The following is a 20,806-nucleotide window of genomic DNA, read 5'->3' as shown; positions in this document are numbered from 1 at the left end:
GACTTAAACAAAGAGCACTGAGGGAAGGTGGAAGGAAAAGCATCGATCAGTTAGTGTTAACAGTGATGCATGCTAATACCCAAAACTGTGCTATTAAATCATGTGTCTAAAGGTCTTTGGGGCCTTAAAGAGAAGAAAAATATTATAATTGACTAAAAGGCTGTTTGGAAAACAAAACCAAACCTGCTTACACCTCAAAGGAAAATTAAATTTTGTGTACCCAGATGACACTGGTCCTCACCACTTAACTGCTTAAGCTCCAGATAAAATATTTACAGACTTCAGCTTGGGCTTTGCAGATTAGGAGAAATGGCAAACCACCTGCCTCCATGACCAGCTGTAGAAGTTTAGCTGGTGATGGGATCCGAGGCCGAAGCAGACAAATAGCACAGCTGCTGACCCCAAGGCCAGGTAGCACCCTAGTGAAGTTCTTTCTTCTGTTTTTCTGGCTGTCATGGCCCGTGATTTTTGGGGAGAGTGTTGAGGGAGTGTTGTTGCTCCTGAAGAAGCACCAAGTTTGGTCCAAGGGAGTTTTCTCTGGGGCATCTTTGGTCTAAAAGAAAAATTTCAGCTTCCCTTGTGTTGTCTGTGACAAGACTATTGATAGCTTCAGTGAAGCATGTTAAACAAACTTCTGCAGACCTCCTTCAGTGGCAGAGCCGCCTTTGCAGATTTCAACCTCTCCCTGGACAGAAAACAACACAGCTTTTAACGCCATCCCTTCAGCGCCGTGGGGTACTGAGTATGTGCCTGAAAGAAGCAGTCAGGCTACATGATCTTCCTCCCAACTTACCTCCAACCTTTGTGTGTTGTTCAGAGAGGATGAACTGCCATTGATGAGCTTATTTCTGAGATAATTAGAAGAGCACAAAATTAATACGGGCCTTTCCAGAATCAGGATAGAGTGCAGAAATGGGAAGAATCTCCCCACAAGGTCCCTCAGGTTTATTTAATGGAAATTAATTTTGTCCTTTTCATGAAAAACATTATGTTGCCCTCCCTCTGTTTAAAAATTGTAGGCCCTGCCCCTACCACTATCACAATTATAGACTATTTTGGACACTTTTTTTATACCAGTAATGAAATTAGTATCTATATACAACCTCATTAATAGTCTCTAATTGGATTTCATTATTTTCTCTGCAACTGCAGCTGCTGAAAGCTCCACTCCCTGCTGTCTTAAAACAGATATTCTCATGTGCAAAATAGAGTAACACACTGAGAGCTGAACACCCCAGCCTCCTCTACTCACCCATCGTCACTCTTCTCCCACACTCACATGCCAGCTTGCTCCAGTTCCCTCTCCCTTTACACTCCCTTTCTCACTAAACCATGTTGAATTTAGATTTGCTCAGGTTTTATCTCTGAAAATTCAAAAGCAGGCAACGATAATCAGGTAGCTGTAATTACTTAAATATTTTATCATGACATGTTCTTCCATTACTCTGTCATGTTGCTGAGCCAGAAAGCTGCGGTCCCCCACCAGGTGATACATCTCTAAAAAATCATCACCTGGGGTGAGAAGGTGCGGCACTTTGGGGCCAGCCAGAGTCAATGGCTGAGGAGAAGGGAGATCTGTGTGACCCTTTTCTGGGCAACACAAGAAAAACCTCCGTGTTGGTGCCCATGCCATGAGGAGAGGAGTGGGAGCAAGAGCAGGAGCAGTCTGGTTTCCATCCCAGGGCCTCATATGAAAAGTCTCAGCATTACTGGAAAGGGGCCTGCTTCTTCAGAAATAACTTACAAAAGAGAAATGTCTGCGGTTTCTTATCAGTCTTAATTGTATTTCAAAATTCATTTGACCCTTTCCTCTTGCAGGACTTGACACTCTCCTGCAGTTTGTCATTCACCTTGCACAAAGGCTTCGTGGCCAGACAGTTGCTCATAGTTTTCCCTTCTACTCTGGAAAAAAAGCCCCTTGCTCTTCAACTGCCCTCTTCATGAAGGCACTGACAGCCAACAGTCACCACAGGACTGTATTTGATTAAGGCACATCTAGATGCAGAGGTGGGTTTGCCAGGATGAACAAGGGGGCTGCCAGGTGTGATGTGCATGGTTTGGTGACAGAACAGCATCTCTGCAGCTGCACAGTCCTACTGTTCACACTGTGGCTGCACGCAGCTCTGTAACACTTTACCCTGTCCAGAAATAATGCAATGGCCTTTCAAATTTAGCCTTCTATGTCCACCCTTGGAGGTTTTCAAGATCCAACTAGATAAAGCCCTGGGCAGCCTGGTCTGACCTCCTGGTGGACACTGCTTTGAGCAGAAGGTCCACAGGCCACAGGTCCACAGGCCTCCAGAGGCCCCTGGCAGCTTCATTTACTCTGTAGCCCTGTGGCTTTATGACTACTGCTGCATTTCAGAGCTGCAACCCCATCCATGGGAGTGAAAAAAGATTATCCATAATGTTTTGCAGTTTAGCACTCAAACCTACTGCCAACATATGTCACCGGCATCCTTATTGCATGATAGTTTCCAGCTTCACTTGATGGTATTATATTTCCATTACCTCCCTTGTCCCTCTGGCAATGCTCCTCAGACCTGCCTGCCTTTATATTTCCTATTCTTTCTTCCACCGGAGCCAACAGAATAGTAATACCGAAGCTAAATATTGATTTTTAAATGAAAATTGAATTAAGGTAAGACTGTTCTCCGCACGTGTTCCTGGAAAGTGAGTCTCCCACAGCTCAGCAGCTCCTGTCAGTTTTCAGGAGCAGGTACCACCATGGCAGTCATTATTTACAATGCAAAGAAGCTTTGCTAGAGATGGGGGAAGATGCAGAGTGACCACAGCACAGCTGTGTGAGCCCGGCTGTAACCTTTCCGTTCCCATAACAGCACCACCTGCCTAGGTATTCTTTCTCTTCGCAACCCTCTCCCATCAAACCACTGCAGTTGCTGAGGAGGAAGGTTACTCAAGTGGTACCTGGGCTCAGTGGCTTCAGGGGTCTATTTTGGGAAGCATCTTATTAATCACTAGACCAAAAGTCCATGCGTCTCACCTTTGGCCACACATTTTTGCAGTGAGGAGGCTGCTATTGCAGTCTCCAGAAATCCATGTATGTTTTGGGCATGAAGAAACATTGATCAAATGACCAAATCCAACACGAGTTTCATCATTGTCCAAATCCTGTTCTTATTCCCATGTTTCAGGAAAAATTATCTTCCTTCCAATGTTGTCTAAGGAAAACTCTCCCAGCATTTGCTAACGACTACATCACCTCAGGACTCCAGCTGAGATCAGGAATTTGCTGTAGATGATTCTGTTTACAGCAGAAACTACTTATTAAGGGATAGTCTCTGCTCTGAACATTTTGCACTTCAGAGAAAAAAAGCACTTCAGGGAAAATAGAGAAAATTTGTACATGGTCTTGTCTGTGATGGAAATTGTTGTCTTTGCTGACTGTTGCTGTATTATTTACATAACGCCAAAACTGCATGTGCAGCTGCCATTTTCCACTAGATCAGTGTTTTTTAAGAAGTTATGGGCTAGTAACAGTTCTAATACGCAGCCATATATTTTTCATTCTTTTCTTTGCAATAAGTCACAAAATACCTTTTTTTCTGTGTAATAAGAGTTACTACTCCAGAAAGACCAAAATGCTATCATAAAACAAGCCATGCTAAGCAATAGTGACAATAATTAACACTAAGCAGGTATTAATTTCCTTCTGACAATTTCTGTATGCAAAGCAAAGATAAATTAATTTAGGCAAATAATTGATAGACAATTTTTCCATTTGCCAAAGGAGAACAGTACCTTAATAAAGCAACTTGCCTATGGCCACATAGGAAGTCTGTAGTAAAAACAGGGACTGAATTCATATCTGATTTATAACCCTAGTCTTCGGCTACATGCCCATCTTTCTTTCCCTGCATTTTCAATTTCAATTCTGTTCGTGGCAAATGAATTAAAAAAAAAAAATCATCTCAGTTTTCCATCCAAGGAAGCTACTTATGAAACATGCTCTAACACTTTCTCCATCAACTGAAGAGAGAACTGGAACCAACATGAGTCTTGTTTTCTAAGAGCGACACCTAGAGTTTCTTCTGAAAAATTAAAAATCTTTCCTTTACCCATCCAGTTTTAAAAGTCAATAAGCTTCTGTCCATACTTATTACTTCAAATCATCAGTTAAATCTATTTAGTATCAATTATTTTGCCATGTTTTTGTGAAGATACAACACAATATTTGTTGCTAAGTGGCGTGTATATGGCATCTGTCATTTATTGCAAGACTTCTCTGCTAAATAATGACCTTTATTTTGCAGGTGCCATATTTTGCCTTTCAATCGGGAGTGTTGAATTGCTTTGGAAGTGTGATTTACATTACTGCATGAAGGAAGACACTACGCCAGAGACTGACCCCCAGGAATTCAGTGTGGCAGCTGGGCTTGCCCTTCCTCACCCCTCTGCTGTGGGGCATGGCGTCAGTCACCGGGAAGAAGGTGCTACCTGTGGGTTCATATATAATTAGACAAATCATGTAAACACATCTGAAATCTTTAAAAATTAGCTATCTGATCCACTTAGGCCCATTTCAAAGTTAATCTGTCTCTCTGTGTGTCACCTATGTACCTCTGCATCCCTTTGAAAAGCAGGTGTCAGATGCTCATTTTGTGAAATTATATTCAGCCACAGAGCTCATATCCACCTTCGCACCTTAGCACAGCAGAAAACACAAATAATCCACATGCAGTCATTGTAGACTGCTTCTGGAGTTTTTCTTTTTCAACTCTGAACATCCATGGGGGGAGAAAAAAAAACCAAACCTGAAAATCCCACTGACTGGATGTGGTAGCTCAGCAAAAATTCCACACGAAAAATCTTCAGCAACTTGAATCACCTGAAAACATTGCCCAGGGATCCTCTGAATTAAACATGGAAGTTCTTCTGTTTGCAGGTGTCACTGGCTCCCTTCTGCAGCAGAGAAGCAGCAGCCCCTCCTGCTCCCGTAGCCCTGTGGGCCCCTGTGCTGAGGCCCCAGATCTGCTCCCTGCCAGTGGCGAGGACTGTATGGTGACATCTGATGAATGCTGGTGAGGCTGTGCCCACAGTCAGTTTTCTATTCCATACACCAGAGTTTGGGCAAAAAACATTAAAACAGAAGCAAACCTAAATCTCACAAACAAAGGATGAGCTATGAAAAATCCATGAAAAAGGACACCACATTAAATAAAAATTAAATTATGGGCCAAAAAAAGACCACAACGTTAGATGTATCACCTTTTCCGCTATCCCTCTAATTTACCATTTTGATTTTAATTGAAAAAAAAAAAAAATGTTGAATTGCAACCCCTTTGTATTAGTTTGCCACAATCCTGCAAGCTGTTGTTGAATATTGATTCAATGGTGTGACTTCGCCGCAGTTCTCCAACCGCAGGACGAACATTTGAAACGATGGCGTTATGCTTTTACGGGTGAGCAAGTGAACGTGCCCTCAGGCAGTTACACCTCCCTTTCCTCGGGTCCCCCTGCTGTACAGCTCACCCTGGGGTCCCCCCGCTTGCCCTGGAGCGAGCAATATGTCCCGGGAAACCTTCAGGCTCCTGCTCCAGCCACGTCTGGCCAGGATGGGTCCTGACCTTTCAGGCAGTGGGGTCCTGTGTCTGGCCTGGTCTGTCTCTGCAGCATCCTGTTAATTAAAGCACTGGGCCAGCTTTCGATGCTTCTTCTCCCTGAATGTGTTATTTTGGCAAAAACTAGCTTCATGAAAGCTAAAAGAGAGAGTTAGGACTGCATTTCAGTCTTGTTAGCCCTGCTAGGTGTCATCTTACTGTGCAAGGAGAGCTTTCCAAAACAGAAAAAAAAGGAAATTCAGTAAGATCTAAATAATTCGGAGGTGATTCCTCAGAGCCAGGAATGCTATGTTCAGACTTTGTTTGTTTTATAATATAGTTTGCTCAAATAAAATACAGTTGCCGGTAAGGCACTGCAACAAAACCTGGCGTGTTGTATAGTGCAACTCCCTCTAGTAATAAAATACCAAATAATGAAAAAATATAACACCACACTACTAATAAAATAGAGGATTAAATCTGTATCTCATTGTTAAATATGCAAGGCATTCAGCTGGAGCTGATATCCTTCTGGAATAAGGGGCATAAGGCAGCTTTCCTCACCTCACCTGCTCCTTTTATATAACTCTGTGTTCTGGATTGGCAGGTCCCTGTGAAATCTAAAATCACCATGTAGGATGGCACGTTAGGTTTGCTGTCTCCCAGAGTAAGAAAGTGTATGCATAAGAACATTTTTTTTTTTTTTGACAGGCATATCTATTATCCTTCATGAGGAACAGGCTTACATTTATAGGGCCAAATTTAAAAATAAATTTATTTTTAAAAATTTTACCAGATTATATATTCCTCACGGGTTGTGTCCTTTTTGTGTTGGAATTCTTTGAGAATTATGTACTGACTTTTATAGGACAGTTTGCAACTGAAATATTCTCACTTTTCTCTTTTACTCCTACCATGGTCACCTGGGCAATCTGTTCCCAAGGTCTCTCATTTCATGTCAATGGCTGAGGAAGCTAGAGATTGAAGATGATGTGAAAATGATACAGCTCAAAAAATACGAACTCTGCATAGGGAAGCTTTTGGTCACTCTCTGACTAGTTATGTGAGAATTAACATTGGTTTATCCATGCATTGTATTTCCTTTTGTCTGCATAACTGATTTTCTATCTTCAGAAGAGGAACAAGAAATGGAGTTTACCTGAGAATTGTCCATGGTAAACACTGTTGGATTTTTTTGTCCTTTAAGAGTTCTTCAAGTCAGCCCTTTCTTTTACCAAGTCTGTGGGATATACATAGTCAGGTGAAATCATGGTAACAGAAGAAAATGCTCAGCAAACAGAAACTACCATGCATGAACATTTCTTTACATAAGTGTTAGACTAGAATATCTCCAGTGTTTATCATAACCCATTAACAGGCACGCCTAGACAGCTCCTGGCACTGGGATTTTTAATATGTGGTGACTAAAGTCAACACAGGGACATCAAGATGCCCCTGCAAAAGATGTATACTAGTGCCATGGCACTGGCTGTTGAACTCCGGAATACACTGAGTACACGAAGTGCATTTATTGTTATTGCTGTTATTGCTGTCCCAGCACCATAATCAGTCAGTGGTATTTCCCAAGAGCATCCACCGTTGTACTTTAACAGAAAAATGTTCTGGACGAGATGTTACACTTCAACATGTAACTAATATAATTCCTTAATATTAATTGCTAGAATACGAAGCTAGAAAGCCAATGGTATGACAGGTCATTGCTTGTGCTGAAAGGCTCAAGTCTTTATTCCGCTGTTCTTCATATTAAATGTAAGTATAAAGAAATTGCCTTGTGTTCTTATTGAAGATAAGCCTTTGCATCTGTCTGTAATAATTTGTTACATAAAGCACCAATGCTTAAAAATAGTGTATTGTCATCAGAAGCTGCTGTCACTGAGATTTGCTGAATGCTTTGCAGGTTTCCAAAATGACGGCCTCCTTCCTTTTTTTAATCTAGTAGAGGGTGCTAATGAGTAACTTGGACACTGCAATTTAATATTGCTTTTCTTTGGCTTTTGCCACAAATGGCCAATGCTTATGCAGAGTGTTGCAAAACTATGGAGAAGCTGGAAAAGAAAGCCAGAAACACTCCAGGGCTCTAAGGCATCAGAAAGGACAAGTCACATACAGTTTGTGGGCAGGAAGAGGTGAGGTGGGGTTGTAAGGAACTGCTGTAGTATGGGCTAGCATGTAGCTCTGATCCCAACAGAAGCAGGCCACAAGCTGGATTCACTCATAGCTTCATGCTTTCTCCCCTCCAGGATGCTGGGCAGTGATTTGCAAGTTTAAAGAAGAGATGATGCTCTTCTCTCTTCTCATCCCTCACCAGCCACTAACAACTCACCTTGCTGAAAATCAACAACCCACTGGCAGCAGTGGTGGCCCTTTCATGAGTTCAGGAGTGGAGATAGGCATGCTGCCTCCTACCACTCTAGCTACCACCCCTGCAGGGACCCCAGAGAGTTTCTGAGTGATTCCTGACGGAGTAATATGAAGGTGCACTGACCATACCCTGTTCAGAGAGCACATGTAGTTGGACCCTGGAATCAAAAGATCACCTGTCAGAGACCAACCACGACCCCTGGGCTCCAGAAGGCCACAGCACAGAGGAGGAACTGGCTCGGGTTCTTCGGTGTCAGCACATCGATGTATTCAATGCCCCCAGCGTGCCAGCACCATGAGATCTGAAATTTTGCAGAATCTCACCCCTGTGGAAGCACAAACATACAGACTGGAAATATTTTCATCATCTAGATTGTTTCTTCTGGTAAATCTTTTAAAAACTGAGAAAACTAGAACTCCATCTTCATTCTGTACTATATGAAGGATATTTTGGAAACTACTACCATCATTTGAGTAACAACTTCCTATAAATCCCTCTCAAACCATTTTGCAATCCTAGCCAAATGCAATCCATTTATTTTGTTTTCTGTATTGTGTGACCTCATATAGAGCATGTGCCATTTGAAGGTCATGAGTCACAGGCCAAAGTTTTGACATTAATTGCAATATGTTTATTAAAGATCACTTATCACCTCAAATTAACAATGATAAGCAGTATATAATTTATTTTCTTATTTGTATGTAGAACGGCTTGTGTATACTGTTATATAGCTATAACAAAAAAAAAGTATAGCTTAAGGGAGGGATTTTCAAAAGTGGTCCTCATTGCTTTGAATTGTAACCACATGGGGTGGCACAAGGCACGGCTAGATCGTGCCCACAGCACACAGGACATTGTGTCTGATCCACAGGGTAGCAGATTTCAAGTTACACTCGTGAAATGTGTCCGGGGGCTGCCTGTGAGGCAGCTGGCAGGCAGGCAGTGCAAGAAGTACCTCATGCTGTAACTGTGCTGGAGGCTGCTGTCATACTGCAGGACAGGTGTAGCTGCTATGCCAGGCCAACCGTGAAAGCTCTTGAAAAAAATCCCTTTTTATGCCACTGTATTACAGAGGCTTTCCTTCAGTGGGATGGAGTTACTGCCAGGCCCGTTGCACATCCAGCTTTTGGCTGATTTTCAGGCCTTTTGGGTAAGGATCCGTTCTTAGCACAGAAGCATGTTGTCTGTTGCTTCCTCGTTCTTCATAAGATGGTTTGTATGTAGGTCTGAATCCAAGGAAGAAGAATATCCAGCTCATGGATGGCCTTGTAGATTCCCTTCTCTCCAAGCTGTCAAGAAGATAAAGATGTTAGAAAAGGAACAACCCGTGGCTCTTGAACAGTACAGCTGGGAGCCAGCACTCCTGCTCTTACCTTAAGAAAGGTTTTCTTTAATTTTTTGACTGCAGAAGTTAACCTTGTGGATGGAGCACATGGAAGCTGAAGGGATGAGAAGAAACCAAAAGAGCTTGTTGCAGCAAAGGTGCTGATGTAAAGGCATAGCGATGAGGAAGAGTCCAACCCACAGCGTGGCACCAAAGGACTACTGGTAAAATCTGTGAACTCAGCATTGTTTCAACACCTCTTGCTACTACAAACGTGTCATTTTGCTTGTGTGCTTCCTGGAAAGTTGAGTTCACAGCAGAAAGAAAACTGTAAGATGAGTACCACCAAGTCTTATTAAACACTTTCTATTTATCTCAGGGATCTTTACAGCAGTTGTGGTTACAGCTTTTTGTAATGTGCAGCCTAGCTCTAAGATTCAAGGCCCTTTAACCTTGAACCCTCAGAGAAGGCAAGGCTAAGGGCCAAAGACCTTTGCAAAGTACAGAGTGCAATTTCACACATTTCTGCAAATCCTTCAAATATGTTTATAAAGTTATGCTTTCCCCTATTTTCCTGCCCTTTCCTCTGCTCTCTGGATAATTACAGGCACCCTTTTGTCAAGCTGTTTTCCATTAAGATCACTGGGAGTTTTGCTGGCAAGACTCTACCCAGCTCCCAGGCATCCCACCCAAATAAGTCAACAGCATCTTACTTGCAAGTTCTGGCATCCCTCTACCCCCCACTGTGATATCAGAGACACAGGACTGTGTTATCCCTGCAGGACTTGAGTTGGAAGGTTTTAGGAAGGAAAGACTCCATTGGTTCATCCTACAGGAGCCAAAGGCCGCACCCGGGGTTGGGGCAGGGCAGGTGGTTGCCCCAGCCCAGGGGCTGGCCCGGAGCGGGGGCAGCGGGGGAGTCCTGAGCAGAGACACCACCAGGCTTGGCCTTGCCATCACTGCCCAGCTCCAACAGGCCAGTACCAGCCACCTAATACTGCTCCGACTGGGCTCTTTGGAGCTGCCTGGCTGTGCTTTCTGAGCAATATGTCGTGCTGACTCCCAAGCTCTCCTGTGCTTTCCAAGGGGGGAATCATCCTTTCTGGAGAAAAAATGGAAAAATCTGATGTTTTCCAATCTACGAACAAGGACAGGATGCTTGAAAAAGCAAAAGGCAAAGGTCCTGAACTCATAGGAACTCATATGAAGGCTCCGCTGAAGGTCCTTCTTTCTACCTCACACAGAGGTTTTAAAAAGGAGCAACAAACATTTTCTCTTCCAAGTGACATTTTGTGCTTCTTAAAGACACCTCGCAGGATGAAAGTATTAACAAAAGCAACTCTAATCTGTAAACCTTTAAAAATATTGTAACTAGGGCAGTTCTTTCTGTCTTCCTTTTTTTTCTTAAGGTCAGCGTGTACGATGCAGATTTCCACAGAGGTCATTCAGTGGCAAAACTGACCTTAAATTACTATTCTGGCCTGAGTGGTAATACACATTACAAACTCAGTTCTTCCTGTAAAAAGAGCAAATAAACAAAATGCGAGCAATGCTGCTATCTCTGCTAGAGGTCTACAAGCTCTGCCTGCAACGATAGAGCAATGATTAAAAATCCTTCGGTGTATATACTGCCTTTCTGCACTCCTCTCAAATGCAAAGAAAAGCTTCCATATTCTGCTACAATTTAGGAACATAAATTCAGAAGCAACTTCATATTGTTTTCGGCATTGTTGCCACCTCAATAGGGCACATGAAGAAGTAAACAGGCTTTTGTTGAGGCCAGTGGTGCTGCAGGTGGATGTTCCCAGTGTCCAAGGGAAAAAAACCTGTTCCCTTTACCATACAGTCATACTTTAAATGAAGAGGCCTGATTTCACTGCAGAAAAGGGATTTAGAGATTTTAGTACCTACATGTTTTTGAAAAACAGCACCTGGGCTCCTGAATCATTGGAAAATATTAATGTGTACTCATCTGGACAAAGCCAAGAACTATCAGGGTAAGAACTGTAATAATAATATAGTGAAAAGTCTTTGGAAGTGGTTTGGAGACAAATATTGTTAGGATTTTTAAATCGTATGCATGCCTCCAGTCAGCTGTATTAGAGCCTGAGTTTACGAAAGAATATAGGGTGGGTACATATATAAAGGTATCACTGTTTCCCTCAATTGTATAAAGAACTTTATCCTTGAAAGGTAACAAATTCATTACATAAGTATGTTGCCACGGTGGAAATCCCTTCTGAAAAACATAACTCAACTGGATAATAAAAATTAAAGAGTTTATGTAGATGGATGAATTTTCTAAATTATTGAGGAATAATACAATGGAAAAATCCCAAACTTGGTACTAGCAAAGGGTCCATTACTTTCCATCTCTTCAGAGTTTCTATATTCTTTCATGTGTTTTTGTACTGTTGGCTTTGAGTTGATATAAATACTTTTGAAAATGTTAGTTTTCAGATATAAGATGTCTCTTAGGAAATCATGACAAGCCGTCCTTTCTCAAAGAGCTATTGTTTTTCTACTACCACAAGAAGCCTTTTCTCTCCTACCAGTATTTTTTAAGATCCAGAAATGTAAATTGTTATGTTTAGACTTGTTGGGTAAAACACTGGCACTAATTATGAAAAAGTATGCAGGAGCTTTGAGAAACCTCCAGCATTTTGTCTCCATACAGCACAGAAGCAAATGAATTACTAAGTTATATAGCAAGCTCCAGTCACTGATGGTATTTCAGAATAACTGGTATTCTGAGTTCAGTCACAGTTGACAGTCTGAACTCCTCAGTGTGTACTGGCACTTGTATAGGGTGTAACTGCTTTTTCAGACAAGAATGAAATCTCTGTAAAGTATATTATAGAATACAATATCTGGAATTTTGACAGACACAGTGTGTTAAATGCTGTGAATGCTGTGAATAATGACTGTAAATTGCAACTGTTTAGCATGGTTTTAAATGCAGAACCTGAAAGCTGAGGGAGTTTTTTCCCACTGAGGTTTGAATCTTTTTACATTACACAAATATTTTGGTTGTGTTCTGAGCTATAGCACTGCAAAGAGATCACTGAAGCAGCTTATTTTTGCATTGCAAATATTTGTGTGCATGTAGAACCAATGTCCTTTTCTTTCATGCTATCATACAATTCAGATTAGATAACATTTTAATTCATTAACATTTCATTGACTTCTCATCCTGCTCTCACTTTTTAAATTACTATAGATATTTAAAGCCTGGATATCCATGGCTACATTTCACCTTAAGTCACACTCCACTTTTTGGGACACTGTGACTTGTGAGGACTGCAGGTTTAGGGGAGGGAATAAAACCACAGCCATATGATATAAAGTTTTAAGGCACACCTTGTTGTTATTTATCTACTCTTAAAAATAATATGCAAAGAGAAATGACGCACAAGTGACAGTGTCATCTTAACATCATAGTATGTTAGTATGCATATTTGCATGGGCAAAAGTGTGCTTCAACTGCTGTCCTGTTGTTATTTACAGAGTGGGATGATGACATGGTATTGGCAAGAGTGCCTCTTCCCTGGAACACCTGGATCCACTCTAAGGACATTTTGGTGGTGGGCAGCATCACTCCCTGACAATCTGCTACGACTGTGAGCATAGCCAACACATGGAAACTGCCCCAATGTACTTCATAGTTGCAGTCCCTGCTTACTCATGAGACACCACCAGCTCTTTCAAAATTCTGTATGGGGGAGCAGAGATGACATGTGAGTAAAGTTTACACAAGTCCGGGGGATACGCTGTTGAAGAAGGAAAGCCTAAGCAGTGCTACACCGTGGAAACTTGAGGAGCCACATTTCTCTCTGTGGTTACCCTGTCTCTTTGCAGCTTTGGTGCTGAGAGGGCAGTACAAGTCAACATCATCAGCAGGGAAGTGGCTTGTCTCCATGGTATCTCCACCACCTTGCCTGCTCCCCATAAGCTTACTCTGGGAGGAAATGAGTGGTGCTAAACTTCCCCGGCCCTAGCGGGGAAACCCTTGGGAAGTTGGGTCCTCTGAAATGTTGAGCACACTGTGACTCTGAATCACCCTCTCTATGGGCACAAAAACTGTGATTGAGCCATTCCCAAACCTTTCAGCTGGACAAAGTTTGTTTGGCTCTCAGGAATATACTCACGCAGGCATTCATGTTCACTTGCAGGACCTGGAAGGCACTAGTAATGTACAACTTGTCACTTCCTACTCCAAGATGACTGAAAACATTTTTCATGTAGAAGGAGAGGAGCTGATCTCGAACACTGCAGTTTGTCTGAAAACAAAGCAGGTAGAAGGTTGTCAAATGAAAACCTCGCAAGTCAACTTCAGCCTAAAACTTCAGCCTCACAAAAATATGTGTGTTTAGAAAGCATAACATCAATAAAAACATTTTCATGAATTTTAGTATCCCATTGGATTGCTTTTTTTTTTTTAAAAAATAGCTCAGCAAACCCCTGTGGTTTCTGAAGGAAAGGCAGGAGGATGATGTGCTGGCAGCCACAGGAGTATTGGTAAGACCAACCACGAACAGGAGTGGCAGCAACAAATCTATTTAACATGAAACGAATAGATGGAATATAAATTGGGAGTTAAGTCAGACCATCTTGGCCAAATTGCAGGAGTCATTGTGGGTGTCATTGTCCCATTCCTCCATGTCAGCATCCCATACCATTTAAGATGCTGTAGGGTCTCCCGCCCATCCCCAACTGCTGCTCCAGAAGAGACCAGTCATCCTGTACACCCTGTGTCATATCTGCCTGGCCTGTGGGATCTCTTGGATACCCAAAGGTATTTCAAATGGTTATATGCCTATTTTTAGGCAATGGAACCAAGTATCAGATGTGAAATTCCCACAGGAAGGTAATGCAGCTGCAGATTAAGCCACACAAATGCAGGTGTCCATGTGTACATCCCACAGGCAAGCGAGAAGCCTTCACTCCCAAGGTAATTAATTAAATCCAGGGGAGTTCAAAGGCCTGTAGGTCTCTACTTAAGGATAAACTGACTCAGTTAGCTCTGCTGACAAGTTCTCTATGTTAAGGAAGCTAAAATATCTCACTTACTTGTAGTCACTTACAAATAGGCACCCCAAGTTTAGTGTCTCACTCCCATGCTGAATCACACTAGGGAACTCTGATCTACCTCTTCCAGTGCACCTGCAGATGTCAAAGCCCAGAGCAGCTCCTTGGGTGTCCTGGCTGCTCTGCAGCATCACTGGGCTCTCCGTGGTACCACACACCCTCAGCAGAAGCTGTCTCAGCTGCTGGGATGGCGGCTGTGGCCCTGGCACTGATGCGAATGGGCTGGTGCCTGGAAAGCATTGCTGGGGAGGATCACACACAGCCAAACACTCACAGGAGTAGCAAGCGCTACCACAAGCACGCTTCTCCCTGACACAGCAAACACCCTTACCCCAAGTCTCCTGGCAGAGCACCGCTGCAACCACCTAGAGAGAAGCGCCTCCAGACAGGCTTTCCAAATCCACCTCTTCCACTCCGTACCATGCTCAACTCTCCCCTCATATCCCAGAGGAAAATCAATTTCTATGGGACAGAGAGCATTCTTCCTCTAAGTGGAGGTCTTCATTAAATGTATGATTCTCATCAATATAATGCCCTTCCCAATTGAACACAAGTGATTTTTGCGTTGTCTATCATTCCTTTTGATCATGCACTCCTATCTCTACTGTCCAAAGGAAAACCAAGGTAAGAAAATAGAAAACCAGTAGTATAAATCTTACCATAAACAGCATCTTTGTTGTCTTTTTAAGCAGTCTTGTGTTCTTGATGAGATCCTTCTGTAAAATATAATGTGCTAGTATTAATTAACCTAAGCAGCAGAAGGGAGAGAGAGTTTTAAGCCTGGTTTCTACAAAACTTAGTAGTTATAATCATCATCATCATCATCTTATTCAGATGTAGGACGAGGACTCAGCAAATCTGTGTTCCAATCCCAGCTTAGTTACAAACTTCTTCCACGGCAAAATCCTCAGCAAACTCATCCCACCTCTCTTTGCATCTTCTTTTTTCCCATCTTTACAAAAGGAGTAGCAACATTACCCTGTCTCTCAGGACTGTAGAGATCACTCAGCTTATTAAAGTTTCCAGGTGTTCAGTAACAAAGCTGGTAAAGAAGCTTCTATAAATAAAACAAATTTTTCAACTAGTGGGATCAACTTACAGGAACAGATGATTTTAAACTAGTTGCCTTGATATACAGGTTCTCTGTCACCTGGGAGAGGAGTCCTTTTCGGCAGGTATGCTTTCCTGTATGTGACTTTTTGCCTTCCACAGTGAAAAGACAAAGCAGAACTAAAAAACACCCAGACCTGAAAATAGAATGTACTTTCATCTTCACTCCCAAATCTTCGTGCCTCTACAGTCACAGCAGCGTATGTGATACAGCAAGACTGGTTAGATGACAGAGGTTAACCTAATTTTGTTAACCCTCAAAGCAGCTTCTGTACTGAGATGCTCACGTAGATAACCTATTGCTCATGTGCTGGCTGATCAGTATTGTTGCTGTGCTTTTTTATACATCTTGCTCCACTTTCAACAAATTTGACCACAATCATCTGTGACGTTTTTCTAAACGACATCTCCATATTTACTGGCAGCAGGGTCAAGGTTTCCAAGAAAGAAGAACTTCCCTCTCATGTGAGAAGCCTTCTTTCATTTAAGTGGTGGTCAAGTGAGGAAAAAGTAGTTGAGCTAGTTAGTTTAGTTTCATAATAAAGTATACCAAATATGTGAATTTTTAAATTATTTTTCCAAAAAAGATTATGGGAGCGCTTTTCTGAAAGATAAAGACCTGGAGAGAAAAAAAAGCTTTGCTAATTTACCCTAAGAAGAATGAGAAAATCAGTTGTCTATAAGGAAGTTGGACTGGACAGCACTGCCTTTAAAATTTCACTGTCCAGTCTTTGAGAAGCATTTTGTTTCAGGGGTACAGCAGCTAGTAGCAAAGGAGTTTGCTGCCTATTTTAATCTCTATAATTAGTCTTTTTCCAGGGCAGGATTTGCCCTGGTAGAAGCAGCAGGCTGTTTAGTGTGAAAGGCAGGGCTCCAGAGAGGGCTCTGTTCAAGGACCACGGCATGCCTGGCTATCAAGTTGCCTCATGAGCCTTTAAGAGCCACAGGCATTGGGAAATAATATGCAAGGTCCCAGCATACCCACCACGGGTGTGTTAGATTAAAACCATGGAGCTGGATGGTCACTTTTCTACAGAGTTGCTCAAACAGAGATTGGGCCTGTTTCTGAGACAGGCAAATGCTGAGGGTTTCTCAGTTACTACTCCAGACATGCAAGGAACATCACACCAAGGATAGACTTGGAAATGCTGAAGTGACACCAGCAATGTGAGGCTGTTAAGTCAAGGAAGGATGCAAGTCAAATGTCAAGACCCCTGGCACTGGCTGAGGTGTGTGCAAGAAGAGGGAGAAAGCAGGTTTTGGATCAGCATAGCAATACTTTAGCCTGCAGTAATACCATTTTGGTTGGAAGTAAAAGCAAGCTCTTGAAATGTTCACCCAGGACAAAGTTTTATACTCCTTTAATGTTTCAAGAGCATCACAGAAGGGCTTAAACAGATCAGAGAAAATTATTTAAACTACAACTGATACCAGTCAAAGGGAGCTTGAGCTGCCAGAGCCAGCAGCAGAGCTGTATGCCCCTCTATGGCACCACCAGTGTGCCTGTGCCGGGGGGCATGAGCTGGCTTTGGGAGAAAGAAGGGTGAGATGAGCTGGATAATAAACTCACCCAGCCTTGATCCCACTGGCCATTTACACAAACAAGCATGCATGCAGCTTCCAGGCCAAGCTGGACTCCCGTCCAGCTGCAAGAATCCCACCTGTAACAGCTCTCAGAAATATATTTTACCACAGGACCATCCACACATCCCAGTAGCTTCACCAGCACTGAAGTGCTGATGGGGCCCAGCGACAAAAAGGACCGACAAAGGGAGGAAAGCTTAGACTTTTGGAACGTGGAGATGATGGAGACCTGAGGCCCTGTGTGCACTTTAGTGCTTATTTGAACTATGGTCTGTGCTCTCTAAATGCTATTGGGTTTGCCAGATGAGGTGCACCAAACTTCAGCACACCAGGTATATGGACAGCAGATTAGCCACTTACTCCTAGTTTGTTCCTAGAAGAGAATCTCAGGCAATAGCAAGAGTAGAGTCAGAATGCAAAACTGCCTTGGGTTGCCCAAGGTGTGGTACTCCCTGGTGAACAGTTTTCCTCTAAATGGAATAAATGGGTCATGTAGCCAGTCTGTAATGGCTTTTCACAAGAAAATAAATAATTTTCAACATCTCTGAAACTTCTGATGTTGCTGGAAAACCCTTTAGCCCACAAGTTTCATTTTGTCTGTTCTGTGAGCTCCTATCTCTGTGCTTAGAGGACTGTAGCAGCGACACGGTTGCATTGGGCTCAGGAGACCTCCACACGTGAATCAGCAAACATCTTACCGAATTGGCCAACTTTTCAAATGAGTGGTGTAAAAGGATGCAGATGGATGCAGATGCATGATGACCATATTTTTTAAAAAAATTTAAATTAAAAGAAACTAGGGCTTTTCTATCTTTCCTGTCAGAGAAGGATGGTGGGTACCATTTAATACCTGATCCTGTAAAATCGGTTACACTTCCACTTTTAATGACTTAATTACTAGTCAGAAAATAGCCAATATTCTTTAACTTTCTCATCTGTTACTTGTTTGGAACAAAGACGGTCTTTTCATCTGAGGTCTCGTGTAGCACTTTGTACGCTGGATTTTAGTGCCACTTTTGGCACTCAGACATAATTAGGGTATAAATAATATAGTACACCAAAGAACCAGTATTATTTAGTATTTTTAAGCTATATGAAGCAGAGGAAGAACCAAATTCAGAGACCCCAGTCCTTTTAGCCATGAAGACAGAAAAGATCTGCAAAGTTTTGTATGGGCAGTGGAACTGATATATCCAGAGCCAGTCTGAGGACAACAACAAAACACACCACCAAGCATGTTGACTTCCAGACCTAGGCTGGGAACCAGCCTGGAAGCCTACCCCAGAGGAAATGGGCTCTCTCCATATGGAAAATTTTAGATGTACAGTATCAATGAATACTTAAGGAACAATATAATACTGATAACACATGCAAAGTTCTTGTGTTACATTAATATAAAACATGTAAGTTTTGTGGTCACAAGAATGAAAGAGAAAAAATAACTAAGAAAAAAGAATAAGAAAAACTAACAGAGTAGCCAACTTATTAAAGAAGAAAATCTTGCCAGGTTTACCCTGTCTAGGGACTAAGTTTCAAAAAAGGCTGTGTGTGACCTGTGCTCCACATGAGTGCATGAGACCACCAGCCTGGAGAAGATCCTTTCTTCACCTTCATATTGTGAACCATGGAATTGTCTTGATCTATACGAGTTCAGTAGATCTTAAATTCTGTTGATCTATGTAGAACAAACAGATACATCTACCACCGCTGCAAAGTTCCATTAGTCTATTTAAGGTAACAATCACATCTACTGGTTGTTTTTCAGCTTAATTGGCTTTCTGATCTCCATCCATAAAAAGCCTCATCTAGTTTCTTACTTCTGAATCTTCTTACCTTTCACATTTTCTGTTTATTTTATTTCCTGTTAGTATAACTAGAACTAAATTAGTCGTGTACTTCCTATAAACGTTACTCATATCTGCTTAGCTGCTGTGAATGTTATGCATCTCCTAAGACTATTCTCTATTTCTTTTGTTCCCTTATCCTGTTTAATTCACTTTGGTCTTCTGAAAATTAATAGGTCTACATGAAGAGCTGCAGTATTTGTGCTCAGAAATGTGATTTGATGAGTAACAATGAAGTCTAGTGAGATTTTCCAAAAACTGAGGGTGACAGTATTACTGTACGACATAAAAAAATGAGATACCCTAGAGCCTCCATTGGAGAGAGGAGTTTGGAGTGGAGCAGCTCCTAGCATCCAAAACTGATTCTGCAATTTTCTGAACATGGTTGTAATGAACATAGGCATATAGGTAAACACAAAATACCCACCAGTGTTTAAACACTGTCTCTTGTAACCTTCTGTTATTATAATAGGAACCTTTTGAGCTGCTGTAGATTTCGTACAATTACTGAACAATTATGAGCCAATTTTTCAGACCCAGGTACCTAAATTAACAGTGCAAACTCAGCACATAGGCACCCAACGATTCGCTGCCCTCAGCTTCAATAGTCGTAAAAGGTAGGGGAACAACAGAATAACATGAATAGGTGGTACTAGAAGCTCCTGCTTAAGTAGTGTAACTGCTCTGGTTAGGAAACAAGCTTACATAACTGAAATTGGGACAGCTTAAAGAAAGCTAAAACCATTGGATACCTAGGATTGGATATCAGTCTGGTGCCTTTCTCACCCCTAACTATGAAAGCACTACACTTGTTCCCATGACACACCCACACCACATGGTGCCTGTCTGTGTGCTCCTCAACTGCCTTTGTTGAGGAACAACAAAGGTTGAGGTTGGAAGGGCCCTCTGGAAGTCACCTTGTCCAACCCTCCTGCTCAAGCAGGGCCACCTAGAGCCAGTTGCCCAGGGTTGTGTCCAGTCAGGTTTTGAATATCTCCGGAGATGAGAGTCCACAACCTCTCTGGGCTACCTGTGCCAATGTCTGGTCACCCTCACAGTAAAAAACTGTTTTATTTTGTTCAGATGGAATTTAATGAATTTTAGTTTCTGCCTATTGCCTCTTTCCCTGTCACTGGGCACCACTGAGAGGAGCCTGGCTCTCTTCTTTACTCCTCCTGTCAGGTATTCATACACATTGATAAGATCTCCCTGACACTTCTCTTCTGCAGGCTGAACAGTCCCAACTCTTGCTGCCTCTCCTCAGATCCATTAATTACCTCTGCGGCCCTCCACCACCAGGGCCACATATCCACTACACTCAGAATTTTTTCACTATATGCCTTAGACAAACGTAATAAAAATGTTAAGGCATTAAGTAAAGCAGAAGTCAGGCTCAAACCTAGATGAAGACAAACCAAATAAATAAAAAAAAAAAAACCCAAACCCCAAACCTAATTACATTTCCTCTGGGCATTTGCATCTCTTTGCACTTTATGAGTAACATATTTGAGTAAGCCTCAAATGTGAATTGCTATAAAATATACTGTTAATCTCTCATCTTCAAGAAACAGCACAGACTGGTTCAAGTGGTGGATCTCCCTATGCTGCTGCCCTGGTTCTGTTTCAGTTTGGTGACAGATGGCTGACAATTGTCTGTCAAGCTAGTTTTACTTCAGCCATCTGATAGGAAGGTGTCAGCACATTCAGTTTTTCAGAGACAGATTACAGAGTATATTCAGGGTCCAGTTTGCAATCAGTGCGGTACTAAAAGTAAAATTTTCCCTCTGGGCACAGACAAGAGTTTAAGTTTTCAAAGCAGTAGTAAGTTTTATGGCCAACAATTAGCTACTTTAGAAGAATGCTCAGCACTCCCTGAGTATCTTCAAATGTGTCCAGCTGTGTAATTAAGATC

The 20,806-nt window shown here is 42.1% G+C and overlaps 1 protein-coding gene across 1 annotated transcript; it reads right to left on the bottom strand.

Annotated features, from left to right (window-relative positions):
• Positions 1 to 9,146: 9,146 nt before the first annotated feature.
• IL26 (interleukin 26) lies at positions 9,147 to 15,626 on the bottom strand. The gene is made up of 5 exons (XM_075075279.1): positions 15,456 to 15,626; positions 15,016 to 15,072; positions 13,417 to 13,548; positions 9,318 to 9,383; positions 9,147 to 9,233 (listed from the first exon to the last, which is right to left on the bottom strand). Exons 1-5 carry the CDS (start codon positions 15,624 to 15,626, stop codon positions 9,147 to 9,149), a joined length of 513 nt encoding a protein of 170 aa, XP_074931380.1.
• Positions 15,627 to 20,806: the final 5,180 nt, after the last annotated feature.

This window comes from Phalacrocorax aristotelis, chromosome 1 (assembly GCF_949628215.1).
Source record: "Phalacrocorax aristotelis chromosome 1, bGulAri2.1, whole genome shotgun sequence".
In the NCBI taxonomy this organism is placed as follows: domain Eukaryota; kingdom Metazoa; phylum Chordata; class Aves; order Suliformes; family Phalacrocoracidae; genus Phalacrocorax; species Phalacrocorax aristotelis.
Note: the sequence above shows the minus strand (reverse complement) of the source record. Positions and strands in the feature narration are given on the sequence as shown.